Source organism: Siniperca chuatsi, linkage group LG18 (assembly GCF_020085105.1).
Source record: "Siniperca chuatsi isolate FFG_IHB_CAS linkage group LG18, ASM2008510v1, whole genome shotgun sequence".
Classification (NCBI taxonomy): Eukaryota; Metazoa; Chordata; class Actinopteri; order Centrarchiformes; family Sinipercidae; genus Siniperca; species Siniperca chuatsi.
This window is the reverse complement of record NC_058059.1, coordinates 25,607,496-25,627,609: the sequence shown is the minus strand read 5'-3', so window position 1 is coordinate 25,627,609 and position 20,114 is coordinate 25,607,496. Positions and strand designations below refer to the sequence as shown.

General features: G+C 40.6%; 1 protein-coding gene across 2 annotated transcripts in view; it reads left to right on the top strand.

The window, feature by feature from the left end:
* LOC122865842 (LIM homeobox transcription factor 1-beta-like) overlaps positions 1 to 20,114 on the top strand; it is a 67,796-nt gene that overhangs the window by 32,905 nt on the left and 14,777 nt on the right. The window contains exon 3 of one of the 2 annotated variants that reach the window (XM_044174754.1): positions 7,339 to 7,512. The exons of the other annotated variant lie outside the window; for it this stretch is intronic. Within the exon in view, the coding sequence (XP_044030689.1) occupies positions 7,339 to 7,512 (174 nt within the window). The remainder of the gene's footprint in view (positions 1 to 7,338; positions 7,513 to 20,114) is intronic. 2 annotated transcript variants of the gene reach the window in all.

Genomic DNA, 20,114 nt, shown 5'->3' with positions numbered 1-20,114 from the left:
GCTCAGTCTCGTTGTCTTACTTTTTCCAACTTTTAGCTTTCCTTTTTCTTCCAAACTTGAGTAACTTGTGTGTAAGTATAATTTAAACTATGCTCTTTACGAAAATGAGAGTAGAAAGTGTCGGGGCACTGCTGCAGATCAGCTGTTTGGCTGCATTGTTTACACCAGGGAACAGCTGATCGCGCTGAAGCCGAGCAGCATGGCGCTCAGGACAACTGATGTCCCCACTGAGATCTGGAGGAGGACACACCGTGGATGCAGAGGTGGAACGAAGCGGCGAAGGAAGAGAGAGGGGTGCAGACAAAAGAGACTTAAGAATAAGAGATGCTCTCATATTAATCTCCGGTGACTTCAACTATGTCAGCGTTTCAACAACACTGACTAATTTCACCCAGTATGTGAGTTGTCCTACTAGAAAGGAGAGACACTGGACCTGCTGTATGGTAACGTTAAGGATGCATACAGCTCCTCCCCCCTCCCCACCCTGGATAGGTCAGACCACAACCTGGTTTACCTTAAACCCTGCTATGTGCCTCTGGTTAAAAGGCAGCCCGCGACCACAAGAACAGTGAGGAGATGGTCAGGGGTGGCCTATGAGACACTGCAGGAATGTTTTGAGGTGACAAACTGGGATGTACTCTGTGAGCCTCATGGAGAGGACATTGACAGCTCACTGAGTGCATTACTGGCTACATTAACTTCTGTGTGGACTGCAATGTACCAACCAAGATGGTCCATTGTTATCCAAATAACAAACCGCGGGTAACAAAGGACATCAAGGACATCCTGAATGCCAAGAGGAGGGCCTTTACTGATGGCAATAGGGAGGGGGTGAGGGCTATCCAGGCCGACCTGAAGGTGAAAATCAGGGAGGCCAAGGAGAAGTACAGGAGGAAGCTGGAGCGGAAACTGCAGCAGAACAACATGAGAGGTCTGGAGTGGCATGAAGACCATCACTGGCTTCAGACCGACTGGCAGCAGAGGAGTTGAAGGCAGCTTGGACAGGGCCAACGAACTTAATCTGTTCTTTAACAGATTCGACACACCGGCTCCTACTCATCCCCCCTCCAACTCAGCTGCTGCCAGCCCTCAAGCTCCTCTTAGTACTCTGCTCCCCCCTCCCCATCAGGTTAACGGCCCTCTTCAGACTAACGACTCCCCCCCCCCCCATAACTTCTGCTGTGTGCCTGACTGCTGACCAGGTGAGAGGACAGCTGATGAAACTCCACTCAAACAAGGCTGCAGGCCCCGATGGAGGCCCTGATGGAGTAACTCTGATATCTCTGATATTTTTGAAATCTGATTTCTGATATAACGCCTTTCTAGTCTTTCTGACTAATCAAAGCGCTTGATGACATGAGTTATGTATGGAGCAATTATGTCGGATGCATCTCATCTGGCACCTATGCCATCAGGACCAGTGGCCTTCTTAGTTTTCAGTTCTCCCAACATCTTGGGCACCTTTTAAACTGAAACCTCATAAAGGGAGATGGAACCAGTTTTGACGCCCAACTGACTATAGTATTTGAAGACAAAGTCATCTCCGTACTGCCCTGTCTTATTTGGCATTTTGGAAACAAGTTTATTTGCCACAGAGGTGAAAAAGTTATTAAATATACTCGTAACTTTTCTTTTTTCAAACTCAGTACCACTGGCAGTATTATCCTATGTTAACCTCCTTGACCCTTGCTATTATCCTTGATTATTTCTGAATAAAAATCCCCTATAATGCTGAGTATAATGCCATGTTACTTGTCTTGTGGATTAAATGATTGCCTGTACAGTAGTATACTGTTAGTTCAGGCAGAACACTGAAGTCACACTTACATAAGCTGATTGGTATCAGCTGTTCTGCTTCACAAACATTGTCTCATTCACAGCTGTGTGGCTACCATCTGACTAGCATCCAATCATTGGTGGAAAATACTGTACATAAGTATAATTTTGAGGTACTTGTACTTTGAATTTGTCCATGTTATTGAACGCTATACTTCTACTTCTACTGCTAACCAGCAGACACACAGCAGAACCCAACTATACAGTAGTGACACAAGGGCCTGCTTAAGATTTCTGCAACAAAGCTTAGTTAGTGCCAGCGGCTACTACACAAAGTCTGCCAGCTAACTTTAACAAGCAACTAAAAGGGAATCATTGTGCTTTTTACTCCACTGCATTTACTTGACGGCTATATTTACTAGTTACTTTGAAGATCAAGATTATAAACAAAACAACTGATCAACTCATTAATGTTCCTTATCACAGATAAGATTTTCAAAAAAAGGGTTCTATTTACCCAGAGATGTTCCGGAAAGCTGCCACTGCCTCTGTTGTCCACTAGACCTGGTTGGGGCAAAGTGAGCCAGTCATGTACATCAGTGGAGCAGCCCTGGCTGAAAAGTTTGATATGAACCGATTGGTAGCCAGCCATCCCAAGGAAGGATCTGAGCTGCTTCCTAGTTTGAGGAAGAGGACATGATTCAATGGCATTGACCTTATGAACTTGTGGCTTAATTACCCCACCTCCAATGATGAAACCCAGCTTCTCTGTTTCAGTTCTGGCAAGGGCACATTTGGTTGGATTGATAGTCTGGCCCGCAGAGTGCAGGTGATCCAGGACTTCCTCCAGGTGTCCCAAGTGCTCCTCCAAGGTGGTGCTGTAAACAACAGTATTGTGAAGATATGCACATGCAAAATCACAAAGCTGGCAGAATACCTAGTCCATCAGTCCAGCAGCCCAAATGGCAAGACAGTAAACTGGAAGAGTTCCCAGGGAGTCTTGAAGGCTGGGTCTGGGGTACTTGCCAGTAACACTTGCAGAGGTCAGTGGTGGTCAGGTATTTTGCTTTCCCCAGGCGCTCAATTGATTCATCAGTTTGTGGAGTTAGATATATATTCAGGTACCTGAAGTAAATACAAAATCTTATAATTCTATCCTTTTTAGGAACCAAAACAACGGGATTACACCACTCACTTTTTGAAGGTTGAACCAGGCTCCTTAATCTAAACCTGAAGCTCATGTATTCTTCCATGATAATGATTTCACCAATATCCACAACTGTTTAACTGTTTTTCGACTTTAATGCTGAAACATCATTGAATGATGTCTGATTGCATTTGTTTTGAAGAGCTAAGGCAAAATTGTTCAAATTGACCGGAACAGGAAATTTTGACTATGGCAATGGATGCTCCTTCAAACTCCGCTAGCTACATTCTTGTTATTCGTCTGTTTTTTTTTTTTTTGGCTTTATTGCTGAAACGTGTATTGCCTATGACAGAAATACATCATCATCGTCATCGGAAAAGGAAGCTGGGGATTAGATTAAATAGCAGTGGACCTTGAGACGATCCACCCTGCCAGATCAACCGGACCAGGCACGGCAGCAGGTGCTGTGATCGGCCCAGGGGGATAGGAAAGAGAGCCGGAATAGGAGCCATGCTGGCCCAAAGGATAAGGATTAAGGATGCTCCTGGCTAATGTCTGGTCTGGACAAAATGGGACTCAGTGTGGCCAAGCAACAGGAAATCAAATACTGTTGTTTCCACATCTTTACAAAGACCTTCTCCATCAACATCGCAAGCACTCGACGGGCGGACTGTTTTCCCATCTGACAGAACGCAAGACTTCAGGAGGATGAAAGGAGGAGGACTCATTGTTTACATCAATGATGCTTAGTGCTCAAATGCAGGCAAAGTGGATGGACACTGCTGCCCAAATGTCGAGCTTTTTATGTGAAGATGAAAACCATATTATCATCAATATCTCTATCTGCTGTTTACATTCCACCAGACGCAAATTCAAAAAATGCACTGCAGAATCATTTCCTGGGTGTAATACGTATATGTATATAAATAACTATATATTTATGTTTTATTTTATTTATTTTATTTGTTACCCTATTCTTATATACATTTAATTATCTGTTATATTCTATGTGTGTAGCATGAAGGGACTACAAACTCATTTCGTTGAACAACCTTCTGTTGTAAAATGATAAATAAATGACCTTGTACCCTGTACCTTATACCTTGAGACTGACCTGGTGTGCCACTGGCCGGATGGATGCTTTCTGATGGGGGTGTGGCTTGGGTCTGTGGATTATGGTAAAAAATCAGGAATCAGAGAAACTGGCACCGTTGATATGAGCTCTGGGACAGGAGAAGTGTGAGCATGCACCTCCAATTGCAAAAGCTGGAACAGATGTTGCAGTGATGCTCATGTCTTTCAGTTGCACCTCCTGGAACCCCTTCTACCCCATGAAGGCCTGAAGAATACCAGCTAGGTCTTTCAATGGCCCTGTTTACACCTGGCATTAACATGCATCTTGGGTGATCTAATCACAGGTGGACAGCTCCAAGTACTTCAGTTCACATGCGTCTCAAGTGACCACTTGTGCTTTGATCTCACGTCCCTGCTCTGCCTGACTTCCTCTTAATTGTACTGATACAAAGCTGTTTGAAAATTGGCAGTTTCCCTTTAACTAAAGGCAAACTAAAGTGTGACTGTACAGAAGTTAACCAATTGTGTGTGCCACAAATAGAAAACAATATACTGCCAGCAATATTAAGCTAAGCTAAGGTAAAGAATGGTGTACGAAACAAAAGCCATGTGTGATCATTTATCTGTTTGCTGACATATGTGTAATGTGAATGTACATATGTATGTGCATATGGCCAAAAGGTCAAACTAAATGAGGAGTAAATTTATTATTAAGTGTAAACTATGTAGAAAACTAAAGTGAGCACAGGAGGGTTACGACATTTAAATCAGTTGTGTGGCAGCAGGTGCAGCCATCATACGTCTCCACCTAATAAAACTGTAGAACCATTTGATATAAATGGTCAATTGTTTGATGTGTCTCTGACTGAAGAGTTGCTATTTTTGAATGTCGACTTACAGCAACTTGTAGGTAACCCTTCCTTTTACAGTCCCCTAATTACTTAGTATTTACCCGGTAAATATATGGTAAATTATAATGTATTGTTGGGTAGTTACCACTGGTAAATATAGTGGGGTGAAAAAGTGTTTGCCCCCTTCCTGATTTCTTATTTTTTTGCACTTAAATGTTTCAGATCATCAAACAACTTTAAATATTAGTCAAAGATGACACAAGTAAACACAAAATGCAGTTTTTAAATGAAGGTTGTTAGTATTAAGGGAAAACAAAATCCAAACCTACATGGCCCTGTGTGAAATAGTGATTGCCCCCTAAACCTAATAACTGGTTGGGCCACCCTTAGCAGCAACAGCGACCCCACAACAATATCCAAAGAACTGCAGGCCTCACTTGCCACAGTTAAGGTCAGTGTTCATGACTCCACCATAAGAAAGAGACTGGGCAAAAAAACAGCCCCATCACACTACCACCACCATCTTTTATTGTTGGTATGATGTTCTTTTTCTGAAATGCGGTGTTACTTTTACGCCAGATGTAATGGGACACACACCTTCCAAAAAGTTCAACTTTTGTCTCGTCAGTCCACAGAGTATTTTCCCAAAAGTCTTGGGGATCATCAAGATGTTTTCTGGCAAAAATGAGACGAGCCTTAATGTTCTTTTTGCTCAGCAGTGGTTTCCGTCTTGGAACTCTGCCATGCAGGCCATTTTTGCCCAGTCTCTTTCTTATGGTGGAGTCATGAACACTGACCTTAACTGAGGCAAGTGAAGCCTGCAGTTCTTTGGATGTTGTTGTGGGGTCTCTGAATGGCTAAAGAAGAACAAATAGAACAAAACTGTATATAGGTAAATACAGAGAAACTACAGCTGAAATACTAAGAAAAACCTCCACTATTACCCATCAACTCAACTAAGCACCGTGTAGTTGTCACCGGTTTGGGCTTGTAATAACTCAGATATAATTGCGTACCTCCCAGGAAAGTAGGCAACCAATTCTTAGAAACACCTCCTCTATTACCCATCAATTCAAGTTACAATTGAAGTTATCCAAGGTTTATGTTGGTAACAGCCCAAGTTTAATTATGTACTATTTAGGAATTATGATAGTACTTTCCAATAAATTACTCTTTCTTAAAAAGCTATTGATTATGGCTACACCCATTTATAAAAGGTTTATTAGATTTACCTTAGAAACTATGGAATTGTTTTTATTTAAGTTGAAACATTACATAAATTCTTACCTGGTAACAACCTTCGCAGGAACCGTTTTCCTCTAGTGTCAGGATACATCTACTTAATTACTGGGTACGTTCTTGCAACTGTCAGCTGAAACTGTACTGTAAAAGGATGCCTTGTTTGTTTCTGTGGAATTACCATGTTTTTTTTACCATATTCTTTGTAACAGATTATTCTATTGCCTATGCAGTTGACAGGAACTTGTACCATATCTGTTCCACAACATTACTAAGTAAAACATGACAATTTACTCAGTAAGTAAGGCGAAACTGTACTGTAAAATGAAGCCTTATTTGTTTCCGTGACAAGTTGAAAGAAAATAGCCCCATAGCCTGTTTATAAGTTGAAAAAGCATAGCAAATTCATGGTCTGTAATGTTAAAATCTGCAATGAAGTTAAAAAGATTATACATTCATGAATAACAGTTCATAAGGATTAACTAAAACCAAAATTGTTTACTATATTTTTTTGTGTTTAATTTAAGATGTAAAAAGATGTTCCACAAGGTGGTCTTAATCTAAGGGCAGGTTCACACCAGTCTTGTTTAGTCTGGTTGAACCAAACCCTGGAGCGTTTACCCCCTTGGTGCGGTTTGTTTGGGTCAGTGTGAATGCCAGACTTGAACTCTGTGCATTTCGCCTCGAAGGGGTGGTCTCGGGCCGCTGTCTAGTGAACTCTGGTGCGTTTCATTTCTAGTGTGAACACCATTCGAACCAATCACAGGAAGCTTACTATTGTATGTGTCATTTTATTGCTTAAAAAACATTTTCTCTTGCTGTTTTGGTGACTGGTGAACTAGTAGCGCGTTTGCTACCAAAATGACAAAACTTTGTGATTTTTGCATGTTTGCATTTCAGTTCAATTTTATTTATATAGCGCCAATTCATAACAGAAGTTATCAAATTGCACTTTTCCTATAGAGCAGGTCTAGACCGTACTTTTTATAATATTAGGTGGTATCTGTCCATTTGAGAAAGCCATCGCTGTAGGTCGATGACATTTTCACTACGTTCCAACTTGAAAACATGGTGGAGGGGCCAGATGTTCGGATGACCTCACAACCTTGGGACCAACTGATGTGGCAGTGATGGAGATGGGTACTGGCAGAAGAAACTGATCTGGTGGCATCAAAGGTTCCCATTTTTCCCGTTTTTTCTGTGTTGGTCTTAACCACCCAAACTGGGCAATCCTCTTTCCCTTCTTCATAGGAGTACGTGTCCATGCCCACTGGAACAATTGCAACCATCATCCCTCTGGCCCTCAGTCTTCAGTGTTGACACTGCAGCACTCGGAGCCAGGCCTAACTGGCAGAAGGCCATCCACATGTTGGGGTTCCAGCAAGACAATTGTGGCCCACTTACCTCACTGGTCCACTTTGTATGGTAAATGCAAACAAGTCATGGTAGGATCTCATCAGAACCAGCCATCTTCTGTGATAAGACCGTCTGATTGCAGAGCGTCTTCCTCGAAATGCTTGCATTGTTAAAGAGGTACTGCACACTTAAACATATTTTTTGAGCTGTAAACTAAATTATAAGACTGTACTGTGATGAAACACATCAGTGCAGGTGTTAATATTAATAATAAAGTAACTTTATTTATATAGCACCTTTCAAAACAAAGTTACAAAGTGCTTTGCAATAAAAACATATAATAAAAGCAAATAAGATCCAGAACATGATAAAATAATTAAAATAATTACAACAAATACCATCAGATTAAGAAAAAGCCATACGATAAAAGTGAGTGAGGCAGGGAGTTCCACAGCTGAGGGGCCCAGGCTGCAAAAGCCCAGTCACCTTTAGTGACAAGTCAAGATTTTGGAACCATAAATAGGGCCCTGCCAGAGGATCTCGGATATAGGCAGGAGCCTATTAGATAAGGTACTGAGACTAGAGGAGAGATTAATAATGCTGCTAAGACTGGGGTCACATGGGGTAGTTATAATTACCTTTGATTTGGATTTGGTCGTTAAATTTCAGAACCATTGACCATCACATCCTATTACAGAGACTGGAACATGTAATTGGCATTAAAGGAGCCGCACTAAGCTGGTTTAAATCCTATCTATCAGATCGATCTCAGTTTGTACATGTTAACGGTGAGTCCTCCGTGCACGCCAAAGTTAGTCATGGAGTTCCACAAGGTTTTGTGCTTGGACCGATTCTATTCACCATATATATGCTTCCTTTAGGCAATATTATTAGGAAACACTCCATAAACTTTCATTGCTTAGTGCGGTTCCTGTAATGGCAATTATATATTCCAGTCTCTGTAATACGATGTGATGGTCAATGGTGTCGAATGTAGCACTGAGATCTAACAAGACAAATACAGAGACTAGCCCATTGTCTGATGCAATTAAAAGGTCATTTGTAATTTTCACCAGGGCTGTCACTGTGCTATGATGCACTCTAAATCCTGACTGAAAATCCTCAAATAAACTATTGTTATGTAAAAGGTCACACAACTGATTGGCGACTGCTTTCTCAAGGATCTTAGAGAGAAAGGGAAGGTTAGATATAGGTCTATAGTTGGCTAAAAGCCCTGGATCAAGAGTGGGCTTTTTAAGAAGCAGTTTAATTACAGCTACTTTAAAGGATTGTGGTACATAGCCTTTTAATAAAGACAGATTGATCATATCCAGTAACGAAGAGCTAACTAAGGGTAAAACGTTTTTACGCAGCCTAGTTGGAATGTGGTCTAAGAGACAGGTTGATGGCTTAGATGAATTAATCGTCGAAGTTAGTTGAAGAAGGTCGATAGGAGCAAAGCAGTCAAAATATATTTCAGATTTTACAGTTGTTTCTATGGTTCGGACTTGTGCTTTTGACGGCTGTAGAACCACAACTGGACTGCATTCTTTCCCTTGATAATGATCCCATGATAAACAGCAGGGCTACAGCTACGTACAGACACACACTCACAGGAAAGCCTCTCAGCCTCTCTGAGCCACTAACATTAGCACAGCTACAACACAGGTACCACACAGAAACATTTACAAAGGGCCAAGAATGTGCATCTGACTGTCAAATCTCCAGTGTGTTTCCAGCATGGACAGAAAGAGTCTGACAGCAGCTGCTCATGGCTGGTTAGCTGTCTGTTGCTCACTCTGTCTCCTTACCTCCCACGGCACACACGAGGCCACGCCCCCTCAGTGTTTGTCCTGTAGTCCTCTGCTGCATTTTTTAAAGATGCTGGGAGCTAGCAGAATTTGGGGATGAAGTTACAATTTCAATTATTTAATACCCGCGGTCTTACGAGACGTTCACATGCACAGTCCTCTAAAGTCTGCTGATATGCGCTATACATCGACAGCAACATGAACAGAACCTGACGGTTCTCCATGATGTACGATATCCAGGTAGAAAGTTGGAGGGGTTTGTTGTGTTTTTACCCGCAGACTGTGAAAACACAATCAAACTACATTTCCACCAAATGGCTTTTGTTTAAAATTTCTGGACATTTGAGTTGCATTAGTCTTCATAAAGGGGGATATTTTATAGAAAAATAGTAACAAAAACATTACATGTCCAGGCTGTCCATAAGGCGTGCTAAATAATTTTTAACTGGGGTTAAATTTCATACTCTTTTAGAATGTTAAATCATTTGTACTCCTTAGATCTTCCCAACTTTGTGTCAACAGTTTGTGTTTGTCCCTTTCCTATTTCAACATGACAGTCCCCCCATGCACAATGGCAGCTCCATAAAGAAAAGTTTTCCCAGTTTCCTGTGGAAGAACTTGACTAAACCCCATAGCAACACCTTTGGGATGAACTGGAACGCCAACTGTGAGCCAGACCATATCACCCAACATCAGCTTTGGACCTCACTAATGCTCTTGTGGCTGAATGGGGGGGAATGGAGGAAGTAGCAGCACATTAATGCCCATGGTGGCAGAATCACATATGGCTGATATTATGGCTCACATAAGATGTGAGGATTTGACATATTTTGTTTGTGTGTCCACATACTCTTGGCAATGTGCATATTTTCTGCCTGAAAATATAAAAGGACAACTTTTTTTCTATCAACCTGCCTCACCTTCACTTCACCAAATACTACCCCCTCTTCCTTCTTTTTCCAACACCAACACCTCTGATATATTCCTTCAGGGTAAAGTGAACCTCCAGAAGATGAAGAAATTAGTGCATCTGATTGATTGCTGAGATAATTTCCCTGCTAACAAACATGTTGAAGTGAGTCCTCAAAGAATCCTGAGTCCTTACTCTGACTTGAGCATTGAGCTTTGGTTGAGAAAACAGCACATTCCCACTCTCTGAATCCTGCTTTTATTTCCCCCTGCCTCCTTCACAATCATCTTTTGATTACTCCTACTAATTAAAACTTCAACAAGCTGCCACCCGAAGCCGCCACCCACCCAGCCTTCTTCTTTAGGTCGCCCAGCTCCCTGAGGAGGGAGAACAAACAAGAGAACAGTGAAGGAACACACACAATCTGCTTTTATTGCTTCATCATTTCTCCACTCCTCTTATCCTCTTTAATCCTGTACCTCTTTATACTTGTTAAGCTGCTGGAGCAGTGTGGAAGCATAGGGCACAGGGCCAGGAGGTCAAGGAGGCTCCTCCAAAGAGGTGGCCCCTAGCAGTGGTGGTCCAGGTCTTCACTGAAATAAACGGCTGAGGACTTTTCATGAATCCTCTGTTGGAACAAACGTTCACTCACACTGAAAGCTGCACCAAACAAGATTTTAAAATAAACAAGACTAAAAGTCTAGAGCCTCACTAGAAGCTATTTGTTTAAGTCTAAAGCCTCACTGGCTGCTCCTTGAACAGCACAATCCTGATTGTGCTATTTTTAAAGCCTTAGCAGTTGTAGTGCTAAAAATGTAAAGTTTGTCCTGAGGAGAGCTCATGGGGCCATTAAAATCTAAAGTTTATCCTCTGGGGACCATAAATATGCTCAGTAGATTTCATGAAAATCTACATTTTGGATTTTGAGATATCTTATGTGCATGATTGCCTAAGGGTTGTGCCAGGCATAAGCTCAAGTAGTGTGCTAAACAGAAAGGGGATGCTTGTCAGAAAACCATAAATATAGGTAATTTGAAGTGAAAGTGAACAGTCCTGTTTTTCTGGACAGTCTCACTGGGCCTCATACAAGATCCATTCATATGAAGGTGTAGTCCCTCATTCATCCAGGAATGTTCCATCGTAGAAAAGGTTTCAGTCGTAGTCATCTGAAAACAGTGTCCAGATGACTGCGACTGAAACCTTTTCAACCATTCATATGAGTGATTTAAAAGAATTTTTCGCATTCACCAATTTTCTCTTACAAAAAAAATGAATGAGTTGTCCAGGTCTGTCGTACAAGTCATGTATGCCTTTCACCACAGGGAGAAAATACTTGTCAGACATGAATTTTAATGTCTTCATCTGAATGAATCTGGAGTTTAACTGTCTTTACTGAAAACAACAAAAATAAAACAACGTAAATATTATAATACTGTTCATACAGTACAGTACTATATCAGTTTGATGTACACCATGGCTTGCCAGTTTGCTGAGAGGTTTTATATCTTAATAATCTCAATAAGCTACACTTAACTCGACAGTACATGCACCACTACTTATTACTTATATTATTACATTGATATTTGGTATATATTACATATCATCAACCGGTAAACCCACTTGGTACCTCACACTTATTTTATCTTATACTTATACCCACCTGGTACTTAATTTATTTTCTGACCTGTTTTTAGTGTTTTATAGTGTATTATATTATATTTTTTGCTAGTACTTTCTCCTGTGTGCACTGACGTAAAAGCGAGCTGCTGTAACAAAGAGTTTCCCTTCGGGGATCTATAAAGTATTTCTGATTCTGATTCTGATTCTGATTGACAACAGTTTTATTGCCCATGGTTCCCATCTCATGAACGTGCATGTGATAGCCACACCCACAGCCACACCAGCAGACAAACATTATCATTTATATCATTTCTATTCACCCTCATTTTCACTATAATTATGCATTTGAACTCATTTATGTTTACTTTAAGTTACAGGCAACTTCCATATGGTTAAAGGCACTTGCTGTTTGTAAATACATGATTCAAAGATGGCCTCTCCTCCCCACATCAACAAGTGAGAGAGAGAGAAAGTGTGAACTAGAGAGTGAATGAACTGTGTATGTAACTGATTGTTTCACAGCAGTTACGTTCTAGCACAAATAAACATGCCGACACCTCCGCAAGTGCTGGATTTTGTGTGAATGGAGCTGAAGCCAGACTTCATCCTGTCCGCTCTGTGGCCTCTTTGCTTTGCCCCGCCCTTGGTCAAACAGACACACAGCCCTGCACACAGACAGAGCAGAGGAGATACGGAGACAGTGATGTCGCTACGTTTTTATAGATTCCCAACCTCACACCCTGCGCACTGTTATTGGCTGGGGGCTACACACCACTGACCAAAGGTTGACGCCCAGAAACATCCTGAACACAATAAGATAATAAGAAACTAAGAAAATACAGGAAGAGGGCAGGGTCTCTGCGGATACAGAAACCGCCACACACTTCTAGTGGGTCATAAGTGATGACTGAGAGAGATTATTTTTGTGTGAGTCTATACATATACTTATTCTGCCTTTAAACAACCAACACAATTTGATGTAGCATTTAGGTTTATTAGCATTTTTAACATACTGTACATCATTGCTAGATGAAGCATGGAAATTTTTGTTAATTTCTTATTGCAGCTATATTCAGTGTTTTTATATGAATACCATTGTATGAAATGACAATGTGACAATGTGAAAGGGGTCGATCAAATGCCTGCCACAGCAAAACTGGAGTTTGGGGAGAGAGCATTTTTGCTTGTTTAAATTGTAGTGAGTGGACCTGTGCGTCAAGTTGATTGGTCGATCCAACTCCTGTTGAATCTGAAGAGGGTTTGAAACAGAGAAGGTCACAAAACAGCCCCATGAACAACTTTGATCGGCTGTCATGCATGTTCGCCTGTGTGCAGCCCAGAGAATCAAATTTCAGCCTTTAGTGTGCTTAGTTTGTTCCAAATGCTCAAAATTTGGCTAAAGACAAAGCTTCCAGCAAATCTTCAAGCACAGAAGTAGTGTATTTTGACGTTTTAAACGTCTTGCTGAACTGTTGTGTGCATTTCTGATGAAAATGCTTTAATAGTAGAACAAGTAGTGTGCTATCTGTGGTCATCATGTGTGAAGTCACTTGTGTCCTATTAAATTAAGTGAATATTTTCCAACCTAGATTGACTATTGTCTTCGTGGGCCTACTCACTTGTGTCACATCTGGTCTTCAGGGTTTCTGTGATCCCCAACATACTGGGAGTGTGATTGTTTGCTTTAAACAAAGCACTGATGCTGCATTTATAGCTTTGTCAGCAATATTAATTCATCAGTCATATATGTTTTGTGTTATTTTGTCATCAATGTGCATATTCTCAGGCCTGTAGTGTCATTGTGTAAATGTCAGCTTCTGAACAGTCAGGCAGCGAGACAAAGGTTGAAGGAGAGGAACTGAGAGAGCTGTATGGAGGTGGACAGCAGGGAGAAAGAGCTGTTGAATAGAGGAGGGTAGTCACACTCAGAGAGGAGGAGGAGGAGGAGGAGTGCAGCTGTCCAAACAGTGAACCCTTCTGTACCTGCCTTACAGCCACCTTCTTCCCCCCATCCCTCTGCCCTGCCCTCCTTTAACCCTGTTCCCTGATTCAACACTGCAGGCCTCTGCTGCTTTTACCACTTACCACCTCTAACACCATGAGCCAGACTTAAAGGAATACACTATAGGTGTTTCTCAAACCCAAGTATGCAAAGAACGGACTTGTGTTCATCGGGAGAACATTCTTACTAGTTGTTCTTGGAAGAATGAACTTGCAAGGTCACACAGAATGCTGTTGACAGTTTGAGACAATGCGTTCTTGCTGGTACTGCATAATACCCCAGCACAGAGGCCGCCTGCAGTGCTCCAAAATAAGAGCCAGGCTTTATCACCCAAAACAAGTGGTGCAGCGCTATAGCCTACCCTAATCTCAGAATCGGGTTCATTGCCAAGTAGGTTTTCACATACAAGAAATTTGCTTTGGTACATAAATAAGCATAGAGAAAAAATAAAAATAATAAAATAAAAGCAAATAAATAGCAAGTACTGTAACCACAATTGTATAGTAACAATATAATGTCTATTTATAATAATAAAGCAACAACAGTCCCCTTTCATACTGTTTCTGTTGTTTATTTATTTCTTTTTTCAAAGTACTTCTAAGTTTCACGAGCCAAGAATTTTCTGTACATCACGAGCAAGATGTCTCTTGATTTCAGTTAAAATGTTACAACATTACTCAGAATGTAATGACAGAATAACAGCAGTACGGAAATTAAAAATATCTTACAGTTGTGGGCCTGGCTTTCCTCTGCCATTTTTGCTGAAGTCATCTGCTGTGTTGGCTGCAGTGGTCTGTGTGACTGTCGGGCAAGAGGGGTCCGAAAACATTGGAGCACATTTTTGATTCGCCATAAATTTTTTTAAAAACTGCCACTATTCAAAATCTACACCGTTGATTTCTCGCCTCAGAAATGATCAGAAGTGAATTTAGTGATGAAATAGCATTTGAAAATTGTAAAAATCTTTCCGTTGTTGACCTCTTTCTCTGCTGCTTTCCGCTCCTCGCTTGAATGCCAAAATGAATGCTGGGATATTTGTGCAAGTTCATACAAGTTACCAACCAAGGCATCCTCGGTAAAATGGGCATGTCAAGAACACTTCCGGGAATTTTAACCGTTCTTAGCAAATTGCAAACTTGTGTATTGGGCCAGTACTTGGGCCGCAAAAGATGATGTTTCACAAGGACACAAGAACACAGGTACAGCAGGTACAGACAATAATGCATATTAAGAAAGGCCTTACGTTTTTCCAAACTGATCTACTTAAAAAGAATTATATTTTATTTAAGTGCCGTCCTTTTTTTAACAACACTTCTCAAAGCCACTGCTGAAACAAAATACACTGAAATGAGTGATAGTACCTTTGACAGCCCCTAAGAATCTTTAACAGAATCTTTCATCTATAACCTTTAACAGCTAGCTACTGCTACTTTTTATGTTTTTGTTTAAAAAGTTTAGCAGCCAAATTCACAATTTTAAAGCATGCATAGATGAAAAGCCAAGTCAATAATCAGTCAATGATGAGTAAGTATGGTTGATCAGCATACTTGCCAACCTCCAGACATCATAACCTTTGAGATCAAACCTAACCAGGGTATCTGGGGATCTTCCCCCAGAAAACTGTTAATTTCAGAGGCTGTTTTCCTTCATTCTAGTGAATTTATGGAGTAATTTTGTTGCCAAAATGTGGAGTTGAGAGGACAAAGTGGCATTGAAAAATGATAGTTTTCCACAGTTTTAGGTTTGATGGGCACATCTTGTAACGCCCTCTTATTCTGCAATGGTTTAATGGTACCGATTGGAGAATTAGCGCCACTGCTTATCTCGATGTGCCCAACTCCTAATATTCACATAACAGTAGTGGATGGAAAAACACATTAATTCTCATTTTCTTTTGATTAATTTCTGGAAATTTGGTTCAAATTTACGTTAAATTTGAATGGAAACGACTGACTGTTCATACGCCCATCAAGATGGATTTTAATAACTTTAGTGATCCTTAGCTTTCCTACAAGCATCTATCATCAGGTGAAAACTTTAATTTGTCCAGTATTGGTTTATGACAAAATACCTTTAAAACTAATGATATTCCCATCAGTCTCAGTTGTACTATGTGTTTAATTAGCAAATGTTTACATGCTAACACACTAAATTAAGATGGTGAACATGGTAAACATTATACTTACTTAACATCAGCATGTTAGCATTGTCACTGTGAAAACAAAACATAACCATAAAAACCTTCATCATGCTTTAGTTGCCAGCAGCTGGAATTGTAGCAAAAGAAATTAAATACATTTTAACAGTGAATGTTTTGTATAATATACATTCAGTACAAACATTTTTCGTTGGTAAATGGTAATGGACTGCTTTTATATAGTGCCTTTCTAGTCTTCCGACCACTCTAAGTGCTTTACACTACATGTCAACATTCACCCATTCACACACACATTCATACACTAATGGCAGAGACTGCCATGCAATGTGCCAACTGCTCATCAGAAAGAGTAACTAATGCTCATTCACACACACTTTCACACCGATGACACAGCCTTTCGAGAGCAATTTGAGGTTCAGTATCTTACCCAAGGACACTGGGCTGGGGGTAACCGGAGATCGATTTGCTGATCTTCCGAACAATGGACGACTCGCTCTACCTCTAAGCCACAGCCGCCCCAGTTGGCAATAACAGTTTACAAGTAAACATTTACTTATGTTGATAAAAATTTACTCTGGGTGGTATTACATTTCCTACTAAATGTATTTACTGATGCTAATTTGTTATAAACGAAAGAGTTGGTGATGTCAATCGCTTGGTTGGTCTGTCAGTTTGGTCTAGAGAAAATATCTCAAGAACTACTGGCCAGATTGCCATGAAACTTGGAATGGATGTTCAAGGTCCCTAGAGGATGAGCTGTGACCTGATGCTTTGCCTAGTGCCATATAAAGGCCAAATTGAAATCTACACATACTGTACAAACTGTGTAACAGCAGATTGCCATGAAATTTGCTGAGTGCATTAATATTTGCAAAACCTTTTGAATGTTATGATCCCTTGGTCAACTATATATATAATATTTAACTTTTCAGTCACAGAGCAAGACATTTTACCAATGTCTAATCCAGGGAAGTAGGTACAGACACAAAAGCATCTCTTCACTTCATAGAACCCCTCTCTGCCCTAACACACACACACACACACACACAAACAATCCCAGCACTAGAAGTTAATACTTCCAAAAAGACCCTTCACACAACTTTCTCTCTTTCATCTTTTGTTGTCTGCCTATCTTTTCTCTCTCCTTGGCTTCTCTAATCTCTCTCTCTTCCCGCTCTCTTTGGGAAGTTTTCTCACTTTCGCTCTAAGCTGTCAAGAGCAAGAATGTGTCTGTAGAGAGCTGTGCTGGCTGTGACTGTGGCTTCTTCTTGAGTCCGAGCTTTAGCTCTGCTCCTCAGCTTGGTTGCTCTTCAGCTTGAGGTCATACTAAAACTATAGACCTAACCCACACACAGCATCCTCTGTGAATCCAGACAACAAAACATCACTCTGAGTGCAGATGATGAAATGGATGCATTTAGGCAATCCCTCTCTTTTCTGAGACAGAGAACACAGTTCATGCAGGATTTTCATTTATGTGCAATTATTTCTACTGCATGAGAGATATGCAATAATTGACTGTCAGATAATATTTATAACTTTCAGTGATTTGTGAATGGCCAAGTGTGTGGAGGTGTGAAATGGGTCGGGCTGGTGGATTGGTGTGCAGTGCGTCCAACTATCAGGAGACCAATTAATTTTTTACTGTAACCATAATACCATAACCACAATCTTTTCCTAACCTTAACCATACCATGGTAAACATGTGGTTAAAAATGGTATAAAAATTATTGTAGAAGGAAATTATTTTTAAAACAATATCATCAAATTGTTAAAAAACGTTGTCACTGAAAGTGAGGCAGAGTTTTGCAGAAGTATCCAATATCCACATTCTTGTCAGGCGATAGGGTTGTTTTTAGGAGAGATTTTGCTGGTGCCAACTGAAGTAAATTGAATTTGGATATAACAGGAGTGAGGTGAGTTGTATGGCTCCTGGTGAAGGTTTTCTGATCCGCTGTTCTCCTATTATTATTATCTATTATTATTATTCTCTCCACTTCTTTCCAAATTAATCATGCTCATTCGAAATTTCTATTATATGCATTGTTTCTCTTTATTGTGGTTTAATGTTCTTTTGGAATTGACTTGTGGCTCATTTGATGGCATATTTGATAAAAGATATTAATGAGTAAATCAGACATCATATTTCAGTAGACCAGATTCAGAACATATTGGTTCAGTAATATTCCCTCTTCTAATAGTACCCACTGCATTTTTTTAAAGATCACATACTGTGGTGGTTGTGGGGAGCGGTTAGAAAATTGTCCCTATTCTTTCCATCTGAATCAGCTCTTAGACCAGGCCTCGAGTGGGCCCATTACAACATCAAAAAGCCTTTCACATATACAGAGAGATTGAAAGGGTTAAAATGTGGATAATATTGCCAAGTAATAGTTCATTCATTTAGCTTGAACACATCTGGCTTATTTTCTGATTTCTGGTTTTTCTGTGTAGAGATGAAGTTGTGGCATATACATGCAGTAATGAAACACTGTACAGTGTATGCAGTGTATGAAGTGTTGGTGTTTTTGTTCTCTCTCTCTTTCTCAGAGGACAGGAGTGTTCCTGCCAATTCATTTTTCTCACTTGTATTTGTAACCCAGTAAGTTCTTTTTATGGTCAATAGACGGCACTCTAACATTTTAGCCATCGCGCTACGGCAGAAGAAGAACTGGTTAGAGATGCGCAGGTGGAGTGAGAGATTGCCTCTACTGAGAGAGAGAGAAATAGAGAGACTTCCAGAGCATCGCTACTGAGAACGGTGTTTGTATTAGGACCATTAAGAGTATTTTTCGTAAATTATTTTTGAGTTTACCAGCTGAATATTTGTTTGAATTTGAAGCTGAAGATATTTTGTTGATGTGTTTTGCTGCTTGAGAAAAATCTGGTGAATCTCCGGTTGATTTTTGTTGAGAGTCTGGAATTACGGACTACGTTGACACAGTGAGCCAGTACTGTGATCATCCAAGAAGCAAGAGGATCGTCCAGCATATTCCTTCCTCTTCCCTGCTGTCACCTGCAGTGACACCTGCATTTGCTCCTTGAGACAACTGAGAATCTTCTTCTGATCTTAATTGAGTATTTTGCAACGTAGATTATCTGTTGATAATTATACTGTGTTGTAAAGAGAAGTGTAACACCAAAATTTTGGCGAGCCAGCCAGGAACGATTAAGGCACAGCTAATGATCATTGCTAACATTTTTTCTTTTGATGTTTAACAAAATTTCAATAATAGCTATTTACATGTATTAAACAGTTTAGTAAGAAAGAAAATGGATTGAATGGATGGATGGAAGACTATGGGGCTGTTTCTAAACAATCTGTAAGTGTATCAGGGGTTGATGATTCTACTGAAGACCAACTTTCCAAGTTGGTTAATCGTATCAAGATTTAGCGCTGTAGTAACCATTGGAGAAACGAAACACAGTTGCCTTATTGACTCAGGCTCACAGGTTACAGCAATCTCCAAATCATTTCATGAGACCCACTTACCTTCTCATCCTGTTTCGCCTTTGGGAGATAGAAGGAGCTGCAGGCCAACTAGTTCCTTATTTTGGCTACATTGAGGCTGATGTCACGTTCCCTCAATATTTTACAGGAGAGACCAAGATGGTTAGAACACTAGCTCTTATTGTTCCTGACCACTTGAAACTGCTAGCAAGTCATGTAGACACTTGACACATCAGAAACTCTGAAGGTAAGAAACTGTATTAAACTAGCTAGATAGCTAGCTACTTACATTAACCTACAGTATCGCCATTGTCTTGCACAATGCACCCGAGCATAGATTTTAATGAGGACATTGCAATGATGGGAGTGAGGCAGGCAGATGTTCAACTAACGTCAAGGTTAAGAAATGGTATGGTCCACGTGACTTGTAATGTAACGTAACTTAAAATTTTAAATAACGTTAACTTTTGGTTTCACATGAGACACCAACCCTGGCCTCCTGAGTAAAAGTCCTGTGATGTTTGACCCATCCACGACCATGTCCCTCGTTATACTATGTCACCTGACTTCCTTTAGGCTTTCTGGCAGCCCTGTGCGTCCCATACAAACGCTAAAGGGTACTATGTGCATTTGTACGCAGCGCAGAGGGACGTGACAAAATGTCGGTATTCGATGCCCTGGGAATGAGAACAGGCTGGCAGGAGGGTCACTTGAGAGCC